At 37.3% G+C, this 21,658-nt stretch overlaps 1 protein-coding gene across 1 annotated transcript in view; it reads right to left on the bottom strand.

Moving 5' to 3' along the window:
- The window catches only part of CCDC25 (coiled-coil domain containing 25), a 49,850-nt gene that overhangs the window by 14,406 nt on the left and 13,786 nt on the right, over positions 1–21,658 (bottom strand). The window contains exons 3-6 of the mRNA XM_042780672.1: positions 14,668–14,719; positions 7,430–7,505; positions 2,371–2,474; positions 1,947–2,149 (exon numbers count right to left, since the gene is read on the bottom strand). Of these exons, the coding sequence (XP_042636606.1) occupies positions 1,947–2,149; positions 2,371–2,474; positions 7,430–7,505; positions 14,668–14,719 (435 nt within the window). The remainder of the gene's footprint in view (positions 1–1,946; positions 2,150–2,370; positions 2,475–7,429; positions 7,506–14,667; positions 14,720–21,658) is intronic.

Genomic DNA, 21,658 nt, shown 5'->3' with positions numbered 1-21,658 from the left:
TTTTTTTCTTCAAATGATTCTGAGTTTTGTTCCACATTGTTCTCCCTCTCTACCCAGGATCTCCTACATAGATCCCCTTCCAAATGGTTGACAGTGGTAGCCAGGCACCATCTAGCTCTTCTGGTCCCATAATCATATAGGCTGCAGATCGGATGGTGTACCAGTTGCTAGGACTAAGACAGTTTGTTTTTGACACTATAAAAAATAAAAATCACTGCCATCAAGTTGGACCTGACTCATAGAGACCCCTCCTTGGATTTCCGAGACAGTATCACTACAAAAGTAGATTACCCAACCTTCCTTCTGAGGAGTGGCTGGTGGGTTTAAACCACCAGCCTCTGGTTAGCAGTCAAGTGCCTTAGGCACCACTCCCAAAGGCAAGAACACATTAATATCTTTTTTCCTGCCATTTTGGTATACTGTCACAAATGATATCAATGGAAAAATCTAAGAACTCGGTGATTAGAGTCATAGAACAAATTTCTTTCTTTAGCAGGGAAAAACTAGGAATCTTAGGGCAGAGTGCTACATATTTATAGAGTCAGTATTGTAGGCAACATGATATACTCCCAAAGACGTCCACGTCCTAATCTCCAAAACCTGTGAATATGTTACCATACTGAAAAGGGACTTTGCAGATGTGATTAAGTTGTTGTTGTTTGCCATCGAGTCGTACCCGACTCATAGCGACCCTTCCTTGGGTTTCTGAGGCAGTATCACTACGGAAATAGATTGCCCAGTCTTCCTTCCGAGGAGTGGCTGGTGGGTTTGAACCACCAGCCATCTGGTTAGCAGTCAAGTGCCTTGAAATGGGGATATTATCCTGCATTATCCAGGAGGGCCCAATGTAACCACATGGGTCCTTAAAGGCACAAAAGGAAGGGGTCAGAGAGGGGCACATAACTATGGAAGAATGGTCAGAGGTACAATGCTGCTGGCTTTGAAGATGGAAGAAGGGGGCCATGGCATAAGGAAAGTAGGTGGCTTCTGAGCCCTGCTGAGTTACTGATTTTAGCACAGCAAGAGTTGTGTCAAACTTCTAACCTGAAGAACTGTACAATAATAAATTTGTCTTTTTTTAAGCCACGAAGTTTGTGGTACTTTGTTATGGCAGCAATAAAAAATATAGTCAATATTCTCATGGCCTTATATACATGAATTTCAGGATCCAAACTGCATTCTAGCTACTATTTAACAACGTAACACTTTGGAGCAGGCCTTACTACAATACTTGCTTTAAAATGCCAAAATGTAGAAGAAGTGTTTTTAAACCAGCTTTTAACAGTTATTAACACTGGCCTTTAAAGCCAAGATGATGACAATGATGTTGTTAGGTGCTGTCAAATCAATTTCAACTCACAGTAATGCCATGTGACAAAGCAGAACTACCCATTAGGGTTTTCTTGGCTGTATTCTCTATGGAAACAGATCGCCAGGTCTTTCTCTCACCATGTCGCTGGGTGGGTTTGACCTGCCAATCTTTCAGTTAGCTGAGCACTTCACTGCTGCGTCACCAACTTTATTCAAATAGTATACATGGTCAATATTAAAAACTTATTATAGCATCTTTTCCTTTTCTGAAGAAGTTTACAAACCAAACTCCAAAGATAATGTATGATAGCTTTGTTATATTAATACTATTTTAATAAATTAGTTATAGATTATAACTATTTAAAAATTACTCACAGATTACGGCTAATTTTATGACGTTAGTTCTAAATATTTATTTATAACTAATTTATTGAAATTTGTTATTTATTTCACATACTCTCATATCCTGAAAAGGACAATTAAAAACCATTTAACTAACACAATGTAAAATGCCTTCTTCTAATTCATTTAAGACTTTGAGTTATATGTCCTTCTCTATACCAATATATCATTCTTAAGAGTTAATTCATGATTAAAATCAGCAGTGGCAAATCCTTGAGATAGCTCCAACATACCTAAGTTCATCCATTTCCCTCTTCTTTTTCATTTCTTCTTTTTCTTTCCTTTTCATTTCCTGAATTTGGGCTTTTTTTTCATTCCTCTCTTCACGGTCTCTGCATTCTTTCTCCGCTGCTAGGTCTGGGAACCGCTCCATTTTGGTCTTTTCTAATCGGTTCAATATCTCATTCATTTTCTTCTCCACAGTCACAATTTTTACCTTTGAGGGAGACAGAGGAGAGAAATACTCAACCTTTATTATATGTTTTTCCCCTAGAACAGGAACAAACCTCTCCAGAGGCTCAGAGCCAGTAACCCAGTTTAATTCCCTTTAGAAAATATACATCATGTCAGCCCTCAACAGCAATGATGTTAGACAGAAAAGATGGATACTACACTCAGGACCAGTAATCCATCTCCTTCATGGTATAAAACACTTACATCCTTTTGCCTGTGAAAGCCTATCTGTCCCACATCCATGTCAGCTGTTTTCTTCAGGTTAGACCACGGTGTATATACCACATTAACGTTGTTCATCTTGCAGCCTGCCAAGAGAGACTGTCTTCAACATGTATGCAGGCATGCAACGCCTTCCCTTATCCACTGGCAAATTATCATAATCCAACAAAGGAGAAGGCTTAGCATGAACAGACCATTAAATTGTTTCAAACCACAAAACACTTTTTAAAAGCCACCCACAGAAGGCAAATGGTAAAGGTGATATATTAAACGAACTTCAAACAAAAGTACAGGCAGTCCTTGGCTTATAAACGTCCAACTTATTACGTACAACCCGTAGTTACAAACCAATGCCCCTGTAAAGCCTATTATATAAAAAATTTGAGGTACATACAATGGTTAGTAATAAAAAACAGGGTACTACTTTGTGACACCCACCAAAACATTATTATTATTATTACTGTATTATTATGTTAAAGATGTTTTAGTGTATCTGGAAGTGTTTCTTTAATGTTTTTATTCACAGAAAGGTACCCTGTATACTATTTACTAAGATATACATTTGACTGATATTAGATACAAACCATACCTAACTGTTCTGACTTACATGCAAATTCAACTTAAAGAAAGACTTAGAAATGTTAACGCATTCATAATCTGGGGACTACCTGTATTATGATGGAAAGCAGGGGTCTGTGGGTTACAGTCAAAGACTTCTTCAGTTTAGATATCTAATGCTGAATGCAAAATTTGTTATTATGTGCCCTTTTAAAGGGGAAAAGGACCTAACAGGCTTCCTCAGATTCTTAAAGGAGTCCTTGAGCAACTAAAGATTAAGCAGCAATAGAAACCAAAAAGCCATGGCCTGGGATTCAAGAGACCTGGACTCTATCCTGGCACTACCACAAACTAGCTGTGTCACTTTAAAAAAGTCCCTATGGTTCTCTAACTCTCATCTTAAACATGAGGAAATTAACTAGTTTGATAGGGTTTTTGTTTATTGTTTCCTTTAGCAGTGGAACTCTTTTACCAAAGAAAACATTAGAAAGATAATTACTTCACTTATGGAGCATTCTTGACAAAAAGTACATAATGGAATTCTGAACAAGATGAGCATCAGACAAACCAAAATTGAGGGACATTCTACAACTGGTCTGTTCACTTTAAAAGTGGCAATGTCTTAAAAGACAGAGAAGTGTCGCCAGGTTGAAGGAGACTAAAGAGACGTGACAAGTAAATATAACACATGATCCTGGATCAGAAAAAATAATGTTACAAAGGGACATATTGTGACAAATGGCAAAGCTTAAATATGGACTGTGTATCAGATAATAGTATTTTATCCATGTTAAATCAAAATTTTGATAATTTTAACAAAGTTACTTAAAAAAATGTCCTTGTTCTCAGGACATACATGCTGAAGGTGAAGAGTCATGACGTCTACAATTTTCTTTCAAATGGTTCAACTAAAATGTTAATAAGTATGTCAGATATACAGAAAAAACAAATATGGAAAAATGTGAAAATTGGTGAATCTAAGTGAAAGATATACAGGAGTTCACTATATTTTTCTTGTAACTTTTCTGTAGGTTTGAATATTGTTTTCAAAATTAAAAGTTTTTAATATCTCCATGTACAAGGCACTATAGGAGATTCAAGTGGGGATTAGACAATGGATCTTATCGTCCATGACTCTTAAGGAGGAGAGATAATATATAAATAACTTCCAATAAAAGTAGAACTAGTCAAATTGTATTGAAAGGCACAGGTAAAAAGTATTAATGTAGTTAGACAAGGTGGTAGTCACTCAAAGCTGGAGAAAAGGGCTTAACAGAAGAGGTTAATAATATAGCTTGTAACTAAGATTGAAGACTGTAGTGTTAGAATGTGTTCAAATCCAGGATCTACTATACTTTAGAGCTCTGAGACCTTGGGCAAGTTACTTAAATCTCTCTATCTCAGTTCCTCATCTATAAGATGAATGTAATGAATAATATCTAATAGGGTTGATAAATGAAATCATTTGTAAACTTTTTTGCATAGTACCAGGCATATAATTAACACTTAATGTTAGCTAGTACAGGAGCTCTGGTAGCATAGTGCCTAAGGCACTTGACTGCTAACCAGAAGGCTGGCGGTTCAAACCCACAAGGCACTCCTCGGAAGGAAGATTGGGCAATCTACTTCTGCAGTGATTCCAACGCAGAAACCCAAGGAGGGGTCACTATGAGTCATACGACTATTACTAATAACTACTATGTGAAACTTGAGCCTTAGCTTGGATATGGATATGTGGTGACTGAGCAAAACTGAGAGCAAAGGGAACAATATAAGCAAAGACACAAGGTAGAAAATAACAAATGTTCACCTTAGTTGGACTGTGAAATATGTTAAAGGGGAAAAGGAATCTGTAGTCAATCATAGAGAATTTGAAATGCCAGCTTAACAAGTTTGGACTTAATTGTATAGGCAAAGGAGAGTCACTTTAAATTTTCTAAAAATTTAGAAACTTTATCTAAGTTTTTAGGGTAAATATGGAACAGGCTGACGAGATACTACGACGACAAACAAGTTTAATTTTAACTTCCTTGGCTCTGAACAGTAAAGGTGGTCAACGAGGAAGGAAAATGTTTTAACTGCACAGTGATGCACACAGAAGGTAGTTTACAGATCCCATAGCTAGAGTCAATTTTCTTTACTTCTCAGCAGCATCTTCTGTAATTAACTCCTGAGAGTAAGACCACTGGGCTTAGCTCCTCATTTTGCGGGTTGAGCAATCACTATGGAAAGCTAAAGAGAGCAACAAGTAATTCAATGTCATGACTTGCTTTCTCTTTTCTGCCTTCTCTACTAAACTGTTAAGAGATTGAAAAGAAAGGCTGGCCCAAAGAGTCCACAGGTCTTTTAACAAAAGTACATTTGCTATTTATGAACATGGGAGGTGGCAAGGACTTATGAAAGAGTTAACAATGCAGAAGGAAGCTGAACAAACTATTTTCAATTATTTGTATTTCAATAACTAAAGATGTTGTTATAGACTGAATTATGTCCTCAAAAATATGTGCTGTAAATCCTCACCTCAATGTCGGTGGTCATAATTATATTTGAGAATAGGTTGTCTTTGTTATGTTAATGAGGCAGTATTAGTCTAGGTAGTATCTTACATCAATCTCTTTTGAGATATAAGAGATTAAACAAGCAAGCAGAGGAGAGATGGAGTAAGGAAGATGAAGACACAGAGATTTCCAAGGAACCAGGAAGCACAAGCAGAAGATATAAGGACCGTCCTCCACAGCTAACAGAGAGAGAAACCTGGCACTCTGAATTTGGACTTTTAGCCTCCTAAACTGTAAGAAGATAAATTTATGTTTGTTAAAGCCATTCATGTATGGTTTTTCTGTTATAGCTGCAACAGATAACTAAGACAGATGTTAACTGGAAATACTAGAAAATTCTGTTCTACTCATTAAAAATGGAATTTTCTTAAACTAATTACAATTTATTGTTTTATGGAGCTGAAAATCAGTGGCTATACAGGTCTTCCACCTTCTTTGTCCAGGTATTTGACCTGTTATTAAAGTCACCTGTGTTAGATCCAAGAAATGCAGTGTAAGTGATGGTGAAGGGAATACAATGCCCAGCTACTGTCCTATAATCACCAACACCTGGCACTTGTTATTGGCTATGTGTCTACCCCATCCTTTACTTCCACCCAAATCATTTTTCTTTCCCCTCTATATTATCTCTCAACTTCATATCAAAGCAAACTTATCTACGCTGAAGTCCTACACCTAAAAACTGGTCTACTAGCTCAATTGTTCTTAGCAGACCACCATTTTTGGCTCCCTCTTCTTAACTATGCCCACACCCCAATAATCCTCTTTCTTGACCTTTAATGACTAATTATTGACAAACGAAATCTGGTACAGCAGAAATATATAAGCACCAAACAGGCACTACCTAAAACACTTAGGCCAACTGTTCTTAACCCTCTCTACACACTAGACTCTCCTGGAGTATTTTTAAACACTGATACTCAGAGAGTTTATACCCACCCGCCACTCCACAGAAGAAGACTGGGCAATCTACTTCCATAAAGATTTACCGCCTTGGAAACCCAAAGGGGGTCGCTATGAGTCGGAATCGACTCCGCAGCAGTGAGTATGGTTTTTTTTTTTTTTGGACTCAGACATCACCCTAGACCAATTAAATAAGACTGGGGGGGGGGGGGGGGGCAGCTTTTTTTTTTTTTTTTTTTTTTAATACTCTCAGTTGAAATTACAGACTTCAACGAAAGCATTCCTGAATTCCTGACTGAGATGGAAGGTGAAGACAAAAAGATCAACTGACCTGATACCTTCTCAACTTAGAGAGAAAAATATGTAAGGAAAGAAGAGAAAACAAACAAAATATATATAAAGCAAAGAGTGGCTTAGATACTTGAGTACTATAATGTAATAGAAATAAAGACATCAAAAAGAATTAAAAATAAAGCCATGAAGACAAATGTCTCTTGCTTATCTAGTAACATAACCTAATTCCCAAAAGTGTTTGTATAAATAACCTTATTTAGGGAGATCTAGACAATATTCTGGGAGCTCTGCTAGCATAGTGCCTAAGGCACTTGACTGCTAACCAGAAGGCTGGCGGTTCAAACCTACCAGCCACTCCTCGGAAGGAAGGTTGGGCAATCCTACTTCTGTAGTGATACTGCCTCAGAAACCCAAGGAGGGCTCACTATAAGTTGGGGCTGACAACAACAACAGACAATATTCTATTCAACGTAAGGAAAACAGAGTAAGGAGTTAACTAACACTCAAGATAGGGCCATGAAAATTTGCAGTGGAGGGGGGGAGGTTAGTTTTTAGTTATTTGATTGGTATCAAAACTGCCACCTTAAAGGACCAAACAGGGGAAAGATACACTACGTGTTATTCCTTTGACTTATGACAAAGTCAATAACCTACTCTTTAACCTCTAATTCATTTCAGATACAGAGAAAGTCAGGGCTAATTCTGAAAATACATCTTGGAAAACTGACCTTGAATACTATTGGCCTTCACAAGGTGTGCACAGTCCATCAGCACCTCCTTTGGAATGTCTTCTATCTTCTCTCCCTGAAACACAGTAATAAACTAAATGGTTCAACACCTTGTTATTGATCGATTACTCAGCACCCACAGGGCATATGTTGCCTTAACAGGCACTATCATGTTAAAAGCAAGGGTTCTTTCAATTGATGTACGTCACACTAAAAAAGTAAATTTACTATGTCCATTAAGGGAATGTTTATTTAAACTAAGTGTAGGCAGTAATATAAAAATTGCTTCAAACTTAATGAATGGGAAAACAGCAGGATATAAAAGAAAAATGCCAACATATTAATAGCAATTATGTCTCAGAAATTTTTGTTTCCATTCTTCTACATTCTTATTTCTAGAAACCACGTGGCGAAGATTTTTTGGACAACTGGAAGTCCTGTTTTTGACATCTATTTTTGACAACTGTAAGTCATCTTAGCTGAGGTCCCTCCAACATTCCTTTAAAAAAAAATGTACTTTTGGTTTTCAAATATCTAGTAGGTCATCTTTCCTCAGCTTTAATGAAGCAGAAAGCATTTTGTGTTAGATCTCAAACTTCTCCATAAAGGTTTCTATGTCTCTCATGCAAATCTCCCAGACCTAAGTCTAAAAGGACTTCCAAAGAGCCCTTGTAGAGCTTCTTGGGGAAGGACAAAGTCCTTCCATTTCTACCATGGAAAACCCATGACTACCTTTATAATGATTAACTGCCATTGTACAGAAAGAAATTAAAGGAAAGAGAGCAAATGACATTCCAGCAGGTTCTCTGCAGAAATATATATACCTCCTGACCAAGCTATCTTTGCAAACTTCCTGAACTGTCTTTAATAGGCATAATTTAATGAGAACAGAAAAAACAAACATGTTTTTAAAAACAAACATGTTTTTAAAAACAAAAATAAAATAGGCAATAGGGATCAAAACTTTTCCAGTAAAGTTTTTCAATAATGAATAAAAACCAGAACAAATCTGAACCCACAAATAACACTAATTCATTTTCTCAATACATATTTTATAAGTTATAACTGAATAAGCTGAGCCATTCTAAAAGAATTTTTTCCCTCCCTGAGGCAAGAGCAAACAGAAATCAATTCAGTAGTGCTCCTACTAGGAATAAGAATACAGAAACACTGCCTGAGAATAAATGTTCCACCTATTTGATATTTGAGATAAGTTTACTCCATTACATTTCTAATTTTATTTTAAATGTTTTAAGTGGGAATATCTCAAAAACACAAATTTTGACCAGAACAAAAAATGAGTGATCTGAGTTTGTCACCACTTTACAAAGAGTATCTCATCCTATACATTTCCCTGACCACTTAGAGAATTCTGAATTTATCATCTTCTTGATAACATATCACATTATAAATATTATCCATTACACTGGGCTATATAATGATGTTTTCATGGGCTTCTAAAAAATACAGAAGGTTGCTGACCCTATACTAAAGAAATCAAAATGAATTAAAAAAAAAATAGCTACCACTTTTTGATTACTACTATGTATCAGGTACTAAGCAAATAGCCACATGAAGAGGATATTATTATCCTCACTTTACCAACGAAGAAACTGAAGCTCAGTGAGGTTATATAACTAAGTCAAGGTCCCCCACATCTATTAACTGACAGAGATGAGAAATGAACCCAGGTCTAAAGTCATGTTCTAAAAAGCATCCCAAAACTATGGTGTTTATGGAGTTCTTGTGGAAACAGTTTCTCGGTCCTTGATGTCAAGCTATGTCCTGCTATCCCTTCTTACTACCTGCAGCTGACAATACACCTGCACTACTTCCTCTTTTGCTACCTCTAATATAAGGAGCAACAGTGGCACAATGATTTAGTGTTTGGCTGCTAACCCAAAGGTTGGCAGTGTGAACTCACCAGCTGCTCCATGTGAGAAAAGACCTGGCAAATCTACTTCCATAAAGATAACAGCCTAGTAAACCCTATGGAGTTCTGCTATGTCCCACAGAGTCACTACAAGTTGCAATTGACTCAACAGCACACAACAACAACAACAAAAATATAATATGAACAGACAAAAAAAAAAAACTACTTTACCACTATGCATAAAGTCAGAGTAAATGAGTTATGAGTAAAAGGTCTAAGAAGACTCTCAAAATGTAAAGGCTAGAATCCAGAGTCTGCTTCGTGCCATCTCCATTACGGTATAGGAAACTTCTATAATCACATTAAACAAGGGTAGGGCTGCACAGATGACTATTTTAATTGCTGTCAATAAGTTGTACACTTGTAAAAGTTGAATTGGCAAAAGTGTGTAGTAGATATATTTACACAATGATGGTTAAAAAAAAAAACGTAGCTACTAAGTCTGCTTACGTAAAACCAAACAACTCATGGGATTCACTTCCTGGGTTTGGAGGTTTAGGATCATGGTTTCATGGGACATCCTAGTTACATGTTTAGTGCCTCTGTTCTACCTACTAGTTTATTGTGTAGTGCCTAGGGTCTTAAAAGCTTGCAAGTGGCCATCCAAGGCACAACAACTGGTTTCTATTCACCTGAAACAACAGAAGAAGAGAGTGAGTCAGAAATAGGAGGAGGATATGGAATATATGGCTAACTGCCTCCATGAATAACTGCCTCCTTTCCCATGAGACCAAAAGAATTAGATGGTGACCAGCTATCATTACTGAGTATTTTGATCAGGATTCCATTGGAGGATCCTGATCAAAAGGGGGAAATTACAGAACAGAATTTCAAATTCTAATGGACTCCAAACTTTCTGGAACCATGGAGGGTACATGAATCCCTGAAATTATTGCCCTGAGATAATCTGTACACTTTAAACCAAAAATATCACCTCAAGTCATCTTAACCTAAACAGTAGTTTAGTTTAACTAATAAAAAAGATCTGCTTTGAACATTATGCTCTTTTAAGAACTATCTATATGGGATCAAACTGACAACAGCAATTCAATAAATTAGATAGGAACCTTAGGGAGCAGCTGAGTTTATGTTCATGAGGGAGGAACAACTCCAAAGAAGAGTGAGAATAGTTGCACAATTTGAATAATATAATCAATGTCACTAATTGTACAAATACTTACTATATGTTGTACTGAATGTGTAGTGGATGTTTTGCAGTGTCTTTATCAACAATAACAAAATCAACAGCATTTAGAAAAAACAGAAACCTTTAAGTGAGATTTTTTCTATGAGTTTTCAAAATCAAAGAAGCCTAGGAAAGAACACTGCTAAATATCTATCACAAGATTCGGGTTATATAAGAACTGAATTTAACAAAAACAATTAATATTTATATATACATATATACATATATATGTTGTTGTTGTTATTTGCCATCGAGTCGGACCTGACCCATAGCGACCCCTCCTTGGGTTTCCAAGGCAGTATCACTACCGAAGTAGATTGCCCAAACTTCCTTCCGAGAAGTGGCTAGTGGGTTTGAACCACCAACCTTCTGGTTAGCAGTCAAGTGTATATGTATATATATATAGGAGCTCTGGTAGCATAGTGCTTAAGGCACTTGACTGCTAACTAGAAGGCCGGCGGTTCAAACCCACCAGCCACTCCTCGGAAGGAAGATGGGGCAATCTACTTCCGTAGTGATACTGCCTCAGAAACCCAAGGAGGGGTCGCTATGAGTCGGGTCCGACTCGATGGCACATAACAACAACATACATATACATATACATATACATTGTATATGTATATGTATATGTATGGCACATAACAACATACATATACATATACATATATATACATTGTTGTTGTTACGTGCCATCGAGTCGGACCCGACTCATAGCGACCCCTCCTTGGGTTTCCGAGGCAGTTATCACTACGGAAGTAGACTGCCCCATCTTCCTTCCGAGGAGTGGCTGGTGGGTTTGAACCGCCGGCCTTCTGGTTAGCAGTCAAGTGCCTTAGGCACTATGCTACCAGAGCTCCCATGTATATGTATATGTATATGTATATGTATATGTATATGTATATGTATAGCACTTAGCAAATACCAGGTATTCTTCTAAGGGTTTAAAATATGCTAAGTCATTTAATCTTTATAACAACACATTAAGATAGGTACTGGTTACAAATGAGCAAACAGGCAAAGAAGTTACGTAAACTGCTCAAATTCACACAGCTAATAAACACCAGAGCCAGAGTTCAAATTCAGCAATCTGGCCCCAGTCTGTGTTTTTAATCACTTAGACTTACTGCACCTCCAATACTTAGCTGGTGTTTATCCTAAATACAAAGCCTATGTTACTTAGTTACTACAGATCAACCATGTACAAGATCTTCAAGGAGTACACATTTTCAAACTGAGCATGTTATGTGCTTCCAAAAGAAACTGAATTTAAACTTTTATTCTAATAAGTAATAATTAGTGAGAATGCCAATTTACACAGACCCAAAAAGACTGCCACCATTATTTCAAGTTTTTTATATCACAGAACCCAATATAAAACTTTAATCTGTATCAAAAGAAAACTTGGTAATACCATAGTCTATTTTCTCTAAATTAAAATGGTTTCAAAATGCAAGAGATTACCAGGAGAATTTTTACCCAGCACAGAGTTCACAATCCTCTTTTCCTTTACAAAACATAAATGGTACAAGTAACTATGGGGCACAATGTTTAGCCTTCTAGTAAATTAAGATGTGAAAATCACAACCACAATGTAGTAGTAAGTATCTTGCATCTGTTAGAATGGTCAAATTGACTTTGTTTTTGTTTTTTAAGTTATAAAATCCAAAAGGATTTTGGAAAACCTATGTACAGCAGATAGCACTATAAACTAGCACAATACTTTCAGAGATTACTCTAGCAAAAACAGTTACCGAAATGTTGATATCTCTCGACCCAGTAATTCCACTTCTGCAAATTAATAATAATAATTTGAAAGGAAAAAAGAGTAGTTCATTAAAAAGATATTTATTTGTTGATATTTGTTAGAAATATGATTCATAATCCTGAAAAATTATAAACAACCTACATTCTGACAAGGGAGCTTTCATGTTAATTTTATTACTAATTCAATACAGACAAAATAATAAATATGAAAATAATACAGAAACATTCAGAAGTTTATAAACTGTCATTTAAAAAAACAATACAATCAACCAGGAGGTCCCAGAATGGAATGTAGACTGAGACAAAAGAATTGAATTGAATTACAAGGGCATGACAACCTCAATGAAGAAGGTGAAGGAAAAAAGAAACTTAAAAGTAACTTGGGAAAATGATCTTTTGACTAGAAACTGTAAGGCAAAAAGATAAAAAGAACTGTACATAAACACTGTACTCTACTTGACAAAGCTGTTTCTCATGAAGATTTGGGTTAATAATTCTAAGACTACTTACTTGTATACTGGAGTCAAATAAATAAGTAAATAGATGGTGGACGGTGGAAGCCAGGTTTCTCACTGTTGGAGAGGGAAGTTACCAGTAAGCAAGAAGGAAAGGCTGAAATGAACCACGTGATGGAGATGTCAGTATGAACATGTTTCGCTTAATTTGGACAGAGAAATAACTGTGGATACATATATATTTATAATTTAGTTCTGTCTATTAAGAGGACTAGATGCAATGATATGCCAGTCACAAGTATACCTAGACCCTAGATCTTGACTTCCAAATACCTTTCAGCAGTAAAAGGAACTAGGCTTCCTTAAAGACATAGATGGGCCTGGAGCATCTTATAGTGCCAGAAAGTAAGAAAGAGCTCAAAAAAAAAAAAAAAAAAGATGGACCCATGTCAAAGAAACACAGGAGTCAAGATGAAAAAGCTCATTATGGCAAAAGCTGGACTAAATTAACATAGTACTAGATTATAAACCAAAGTATAAAATAAATGTATGAGCCCACACTGACATAAACAAACAACTTCCTCAGTGAATGACCACATACTGATACTGGGTTTTATGGGGTGGTCTGGCATCAAAGTCCAAGGATTTCACATGAATAAATGAATTGGAAAGAAGAGACAAATCTTCCTTAACTAAGAATTCCAAAAAATGTACATAGATATTCCTCCTCCAGGAAGTGAAGTTGTACGCCATTGCCTTCCCCCTTGAGTATGAGCTGGACCTAGGGACTTGCTCCCAAATAACGGAGTATGGAAAAAGGGAAAACAGCAACTTCACAGTGGCGAACTCTGGCAAACACTATCTTGGCCATGTACTCAAGATTAGCATCACCAGTTAGCCCTGCTATTCTTTTGTATTCTTTACAAAAGCCCCTAGCCCCAGTCTAATCATGAGAAAAAACTCAAATGGAGACACATTCTACAAAATATCTCATCAGTACTTCTCAAAAGTGTCAGGGTCATGAAAAACAAGGAAAGACTGAGAAACTGTGACAGAATAGAGGAAACTAAGGAGACACAATTACCAAATGTAATGTGATACCCTGGATGAAATCCTGGAACAGAAAGAGGACATCAATGGAAAACGAAATCCAAATAAAATCTGGAGTTTAATAGTAATATATTCATGTCAGTTTCTTACTTCTGACAAATGTTCCATGGTAATGTAAGATGTTGCAATTACCACTGGGGAAACTGGGTGAGGAGTATACGAAGACTCTGTATTATCTCTGCAACTGTTATAAATCTAAACTTATTCCAAAATAAAAACTTTATTTAAAACAGTAATACACATAACTATATGTACTCTGTGATTCAACTATATAAAATACACAAGTGTGAATAAAGAGAGATTAGAAAAATACTTGTATTACATTAAAATCTTTTTTCCATTATAGTGGTTTTTAAAAATAAGCTTTAAATCTCCCCAAAAAAGATCCTGATAACTGGGAACATCCACTCTGAGTGAGGGTGAGGCAGAAGAATCTTAAGAACCTGAGAAAAAGGAACCACAACACGATCTCCAATGGAGAAGACAGAAAATTCAGTGGTGTCAACTGAAATGAAAGGGAGACCAGAGGTGACACAAAATCCACCTAAATTGGCAGGACAAGGCAGTGCTTCTAAGCCGGGAAATGTGTACCATGTCCCCTTTCAAGTCTCTGAAATCACCCGGAATTTCCCTTAGGGAGTTTCTAAGTAAGGAGAGGACATCTCTTCATCTGCTCAAACTTTTAGACTTTTGCATATATTTATTACTTTAAGAAATTTAATTGCAGAATAAGGATAAAGAATGCTCATCACTAAAGAAAAATTATGAATTCACATTTAAATCCAGTTACCTTATGTAATCGAAGGTATACATGAGCCGAAGAGAGTTTGTCCACATGAAACCTACAAAGAATGAAAACCACTTTTAGCAAGAGGTGCAAGAAAACCATCTCCTTAAGTCACCTGCATTTAAAGAAATCCAATCCAATAAATATTATTTCTGAGTTGTGGTGGCGTAGTGTCTAAGGATTTGACTGCTAACCAGAAGGTTGGTGGTTCAAACCCACCAGCCACTCCTCGGAAGGAAGACTGGGCAATATACTTCTGTATATCCACGTTGGAAACCCAAGGAGGGGTCGCTATGAGTCGGGATTGACTCGACGGCAGTGAGTTTGGTTTTGGCTTTTACTAAGAACTAAGCACGAAGCATATAAAATATAGTCTCTGCCTCCAAAGTGTTCACTTTCAATTTGCAGAAACACTTATCATGCAGCTGTTTATGATTAAGTGCCAAGATAAGCAGTAGAGACATTAAATGCTAAATGCCCAGAGAAGGGAGATATTTTTCAAGGGATAAAGGGCTATCAGTATCCAAAGGCTTCATGGAAGAACTGACACTTGGTTGGTCCTTGAGTGCGCATAGGACTTAAGGAATATAAAGGGAAAAGAATTTCAGATGATAAGAGAAGGGAGTGAAAGAAGACAGAGAGATTCCCATGTTGCAAGCCTGGGTCACTTGCAGGACCACTGGCAGAATTACATTAAAGCTCAAGAAGGCACAAGTTGAGAGAAATAGATAAGGGGTTCAATCTGGGACATCCTGAGTTTCAAGTATTGGCAAAACAATACCAAGAGAATATGAAGCTTTAGAAGATTTTGAAGAGTCAGAGAGTTAAGCCAGGACAAAAGGCATTAAAGCAGGATAAATTATAAAATCAGTCAGAACAACAATTCATCTAGCCCTGTGTTCTAATAATGACACTAACATATGTCTCCTGGGAAAACATGGAAACTGTCCTTTGACAATGGCCCTAAATATGTTCAGAATGTCCCCCGTTAAATAACTGAAATTTACCTTTTCATTAAAGCTCTTCATCCATCAATGTAATCAAATCTAGCATCCTTTTTCATCTTAGCAAACATTTTAGGATATTAAGATTTTCACGTTTATAATTCACCAAATGAATTTGCTTTTCTCTCTTTCCAACACCCAAAGATGTCCCCCCAGAGTCCTAGCACCCAGCAACAAACAAAGTTACCACATAGTTGTTACTTTGTGATTCTGTCATATCCCTGTCTTAGTCCTTACCTATGAAGGTCAAAGAATTTTCAGTAAAACCCAAAGGAGGCACCATTACATCCCATAAGACATTTTTCTAGACATTTTCTTAGCATTCATGTATTTCTTAGATTTGAAAATGGTCACACACCCATATATAGTACAAGAATTAGATGGTATGATTCTGTGTAAAGGTTAAGACTATGCTATTTCTAATAACCTCTTTAAAGAGACTGTTGTTGTTAGTTGCCATCAAGTCAATCCTGACTCATGGCATTAGCATGTGGCTATTGACTTTTGATAGACCAAAATATTAAGCATTTTTGGAAAAGTTTACAAACTCTAGGATTCTAGTCTTAATCATTACTGACTACCAATTGAAAAAAAAAAAAAAAGACCTAACATCTAAGATTTATTTCTCTCCAAGTACTTCAATTACTCATTTGCACTCCCATATGAAACATTTCTGCCTCAGTGTTTTTCCCAAATCTATAGACTACGTATCTCATTACTCTCTTTCAGGATCTTAGGAAAAAAATGAAATATCCCACTACTAATGAAGTTCCAATTTTTTATTTACTTGTTTCAAGCCAGTTCTCTACAACAATTCTTTCCTATATACCCATGGTAGCTGCACTGTATTGATTTTTCTTAAAGGTTTCTCATATGGAAGTTTGTCAAAAGAAATACTCAGTTAAAAGTGATGGAAGTATCATATTGATTAAGGGTAGGATTGCACAGCTGGTAAATGTAATTTCTGTCAACACATTGTACAATTGTACAGCTGTAAAAAGTTGAATTGGCAAAAGTTATATAATAGATATACGAACAATGGTGACCAAAAAAAAAGAAAGAAAAAAAAGCCAAGCCTGCTTATGTATAAACAGAAACCTCATGGGATTTGATTTCTTGGTTTGGAGGTCATGATTTCATGGGACATACCACGTAATTGGCCTAATAACATGTTTAGTGCCTCTCTTCTATCTCCTAGTTTGATGCGTAGTGCCTGAGGTCTTAAAAACTTGCAAGTGGCCATCCAAAGCACAATTGATCTCTATTCACTTGGAACAACAGAGGGAGAACGAGAGTCAGAACACAAGGATATGTAATAATAAGTGGCTCTGCCATAAGACCAAAAGAACTGGATGGTGCCTGGCTACTATACTGAACATCCTGATAAAGGATTCCATGAAAGAATCCTAATCAATAGGGGGAAAATGTAGAACAGAATTTCATATTTTCATGGACTCCAGACTTCCTGGAACAATACAGGTTACATGACCTCTGAAACTATTAACCCAAGATGATCCTTAAGCCTTGAACCAACAATATCCCCTAAAGTCATCTTATAACTGAACAACAATTTAGCTTAACTAGTAAAGAATGGCCTTGAGCATTATGCTCTTCTAAGAACTATCTAATGGGATCAAGATGACAACAGCTAGTAGGAAGACTAGGTAAGAACCTTAGGGGGCAATGACTTTATGTTAATGAGGGAGCAAAAACTCATAAAAGGAAAGTGAGAATGGTCGCACAACTCAAAGAACATAATCAATGTCACTAAACTTATGTAGAAAGTGTTGAATTGGTATATATTTTGTTGTGCATATTCTCAGCAACAACAAAATAAAATTATGTGTATACATGTACAAATACTCAAATAATTCAATATATCTTTAATGAATACATACGTAAGTAGCCAAAGTACCAAAAACAAACAAGAATGTCATTCCTGATATATGCCAACTACAAAGGGCAGAATTATGAAGCCTGGGCTGAAATAAAAGGGGTGGGAAAGATCCATTTCTGAAAAGAAACTATCTGAAGCAAATTTGCTTTAAAAATCATCTCCAATAATGCTTTTATGAAAGCTTTTCCTAATCCTTTCTTGTTCTCATCCCTTATTATCTTCCTAATCACAGTTACCTTCTACTGAATGCTGAGATTAGAAACATCACTAAATGAGCATCAATTACCTGAGGTTGCAGAGATGCAGGCCCCAAGAAGCTGGGTCACTTAACTTCTTAAAATGGAGTCTATGGAAATACTACTCACTAGGGAGTTTTGGGGAGCTCTGGTGGTGTAGTACCTAAGGCATCTGACTGCTAACCAGGATTCTGGCAGTTCAAACCCACCAGCCACTCCTCAGAAGGAAGGTTAGGCAATCTACTTCCACAGTGATACCGCCTCGGAAACCCAAAGAGGGGTCACTATGAGTCAGATCCAACTCTACAGAAGTGTTTGGTTTGGTTTAGGGAGCTAGGAGGTAGTAAATGAACACTATTTCCATATTCCTTCATTTAAAGATGACTTTGTTGTTGTTATATGCCGTCAAGTCGGCCCCAACTCATAGCGACCCCTCCTTGGGTTTCTGAAGCAGTATCACTATGGAAGTAGATTGCCCCATCTTCCTTTAGTTCCAGAAAAAGAAGCTCTGATAGTGGATGAGGCATCTGGCTGCTAACCAGAAGGTCAATGGTTCACACCTATCAGCTGCTCTGCAGAAGGAAGACAGGGAGATCTACTTCCACAAAGATTTACAGCCCTGGAAATCCCATGGGGGTTGCTATGAGTTGGAATGGACATGAAAGCAGTGAGTTTGAGTTTTTAGGGGTTTTTTTTTTTGAGAGTTTTAGTTCCAATATTATTTAATCCTAGGAAAATGCCTGCCTTCAAGGAGCCTCAGGAGGTTTTTCTGGGAAAAACTCTGAGTTTACCTGAGTTACCTTTGAAATTTCACAGAGATAAAGTTCCAAAGTCAGCATCAGAGTGAACCAGATTGTAAGTCTGTCTGGAAGGTAGGTAAACTCCTTAATCATCGTAAGCCCTCCCAGAAATGTTTCTAGAACTGCCAGTGTATGATGTTGAACTGGTCTTTGATGATTTGAGGCTATTCTTAATTACTGTGGCTCTTCTGACTTAGAAAGCTTCTGAAAGTAAAATTCAATCACTTTTGACATATTCATCAATCTCAAGACTTTATATTAAAAAAGCTACACCATTTGTCATCAAGTCAATTCTAACTCATAGTGACCCCACAGCAGAATTGCTTCATAGAGTTTCTAAGACTTGAACTTTTGGAAGAAGATCGCCAGACCTTTCTTCTGAGGTGCTTCTGGGTGGGTTCAAACTGCCAACCTTTTGGTTAGTGATCAAGTTCTTAACCATCTGCACTACTCAGGGACTATATACTGAGAATATACAGTGAATCTTATAAAAGCTGGAACTTGACAGGACTGCCTTGTTTTTTGGGGTCTTGCAAGTTTTCTACCTTGGACAAAAACCAAAAAAACCAAACTCACTGATGTCAAGTCAGATCCGACTCACAGCAACCCCTTCTTGGCTTTCCGAGGCGGTATCACTAGGGAAGCAGATTGCCCCATCGTCCTTCTGAGAAGTGGCTGGTGAGTTTGAACCTCCAGCCTTCTGGTTAGCAGTCAAATGCCTTAGGCACTATGCCACCAGAGCTCCTGTGCTGGATAGTGGAAGAATTTTAAAAAGGCTTTGAAGTTCCTCAGGCTTTGGGGACCTCTTGGTTACTGGGCAAACAAATAGGAAAGCATTTCCAATGGGGTAAATGAACTAGTTCCTTTAATAAGGGCTGCAATAAGAGGAAGTACCCTTCAGAGAGTCCCTGCAGATAGGCCTAGAGTTCTCAGCATAGTCACACCTAGTGGTCACTTAAATTATTTTCTGGGTAATAATATCTTCCCCCACTGAATGCTCAATACTATATACCTTATTGGAAATTCAATAAACCCTTCTGAAAAGTGGCAGCCTAAAAACTCTGGGCCAACATCTGAAGAAAAGAGGTCCAAAGAGAATAGTAGCAACAGCCTGAGAGAAACAAGATGTGACTTGCAGCCAAGTGAGTAGCAGCCTGGGAAAACAGAGAAGCTATGATTTAGAACTACAGCTAGTTAAGGTGCCAGTGACAACCAGAGGTGGCCTATTCAATTTCTCTTATCCTTAGTTTCCTCATCTGAAAAATGAGCGTAATATCACTACCAATTTTGTTGGGTTTTGTGATGATTAAATGTATTAATACAGGTAAACACATAACACTATTTGGCATATAATTAAGTGCTCAATAAATGTTCACTATTACTATTATATAAAGCAAACAGGAACTGTATGTTCAGTTTCAGGGATAGCATTTGGTAGGGAGTGTTATGAGCTGGGGAAATGATATCCCACTTTATAAGCAGGATTAGGCTACACAAAAGATAAACAACACAAATATCACAGTGAGCAGTGAAAGCTGAAGAAAGAAAAAGAAAGTAAACTGAGTCTGAGAGCATCACAAGAATGAAAAATAAAGTACCAGGAGCCCATGCACATTTAAAAAGTCCTAGAACTGAGTGGTGGAAAAGTCCACATAACATTCTAAGATGTGTTTTTATTGCTTGTTTTGTTATTGGTGATAGTTTTTTGACTGGGTTTTGTGAGCAGCAACATAAATTGTCTCAGAAGGAGACTAAGAAAATATACATTATTATTTTTAAAATGTTCATGAATTATTTTTGAATGTGGAAGAAGGGCTGGATCAAGATGGGACTGAACTGTTAGGGAGTTTAGAAGATAATAAAGAGAAACTAGTATATGTTTGGAGCTCTGGTGGTGTAGTGCCTAAGGCACTTGACTGCTAACCAGAAGGCTGGCGGTTCAAACCCACCAGCCACTCCTCGGAAGGAAGGTTGGGCAATCTATTTCCGTAGTGATATTGCCTTGGCAACCCAAGGAGGGGTCGCTATGAGTCAGGTCCAACTCGATGGCACACAACAACAATAGTATATGTTTAAAGCTGGGTCTGGTTAAATGCAACATCTATTCTACTTACATGGATGCTTGTGGCAATTCTTCACTGCTACTTACGAAGCACTCACACATTCACTCAAGAAGTGGCTCCAATATGTAAGTGGGATAGTCTCAATAACTTACCACAAAGAGACAAATAGGAGGTAAGAGAAAACCTATGCTCCAGAGGCCTTTGCTCTCAGGTCTGGTCTAACCCTAAGACATCATTCCCATTTTACATGGTTGTTGTTGTTGTTAGGTGCCATCGAATCAGCTCCGACTCATAGCAACCCTGTGTACAATAGAATGAAATAGTGCCCAGTCCTGTGCCAGCTTCACAATCCTTACTATACCTAAGCCCATCATTACAGCCACTATGTAGGTCCAGCTCATAGAGGGCCTTCCCCTTCTTTGCTGACCCTCCACTTTACCAAGCATGATATCCTTCTGACAAGACCAAAGTAGGTGAGACGAAGCCTGGCCACTGTCTCTTCCAAGGAGCATTCCGGCTGCACTAATTCCAGGACAGATTTGTTCATTCTTTTAGCAGTCCATGGTATTTTTCATACTCTTCGCCAACACCACTCAAAAGCATCAACTCTTCTTCAGTCTTTCTTATTCATTGTCTAGCTCTCACATGCATATGAGGCAAATGAAAATACCATGCCTTGGGTTAGGTACACCTTAGTCTTCAAGGAGACATCTTTGCTCTTCAGTCCTTGAAAGATGTCTTTTGCAACAGATTTGTGTAATACGTCATCTATGTCTTGACTGCTGCTTCCATTGGTGTTGACTGTAGAACCAACTAATATGAAATCTTTAACAACTTCAATCTTTTCTCCATTTATTGTGATGCTGCTTACTGGTCCAGTTGTGAAGATATTCATTTTCTTTATGTTGAGATGTAATCCATACTGCAGACTGAAGTCTTTAATCTTCATCAGTAAGTGCTTCAAGTCATCCTCACTTTCAGCAAGCAAAGTTGT

Source organism: Orycteropus afer, unplaced genomic scaffold (assembly GCF_000298275.1).
Source record: "Orycteropus afer afer isolate SDZICR_OR568_19922 unplaced genomic scaffold, OryAfe1.0 scaffold00053, whole genome shotgun sequence".
Taxonomy (NCBI): Eukaryota; Metazoa; Chordata; class Mammalia; order Tubulidentata; family Orycteropodidae; genus Orycteropus; species Orycteropus afer.
This window is presented reverse-complemented; position numbering and strand designations above follow the sequence as displayed.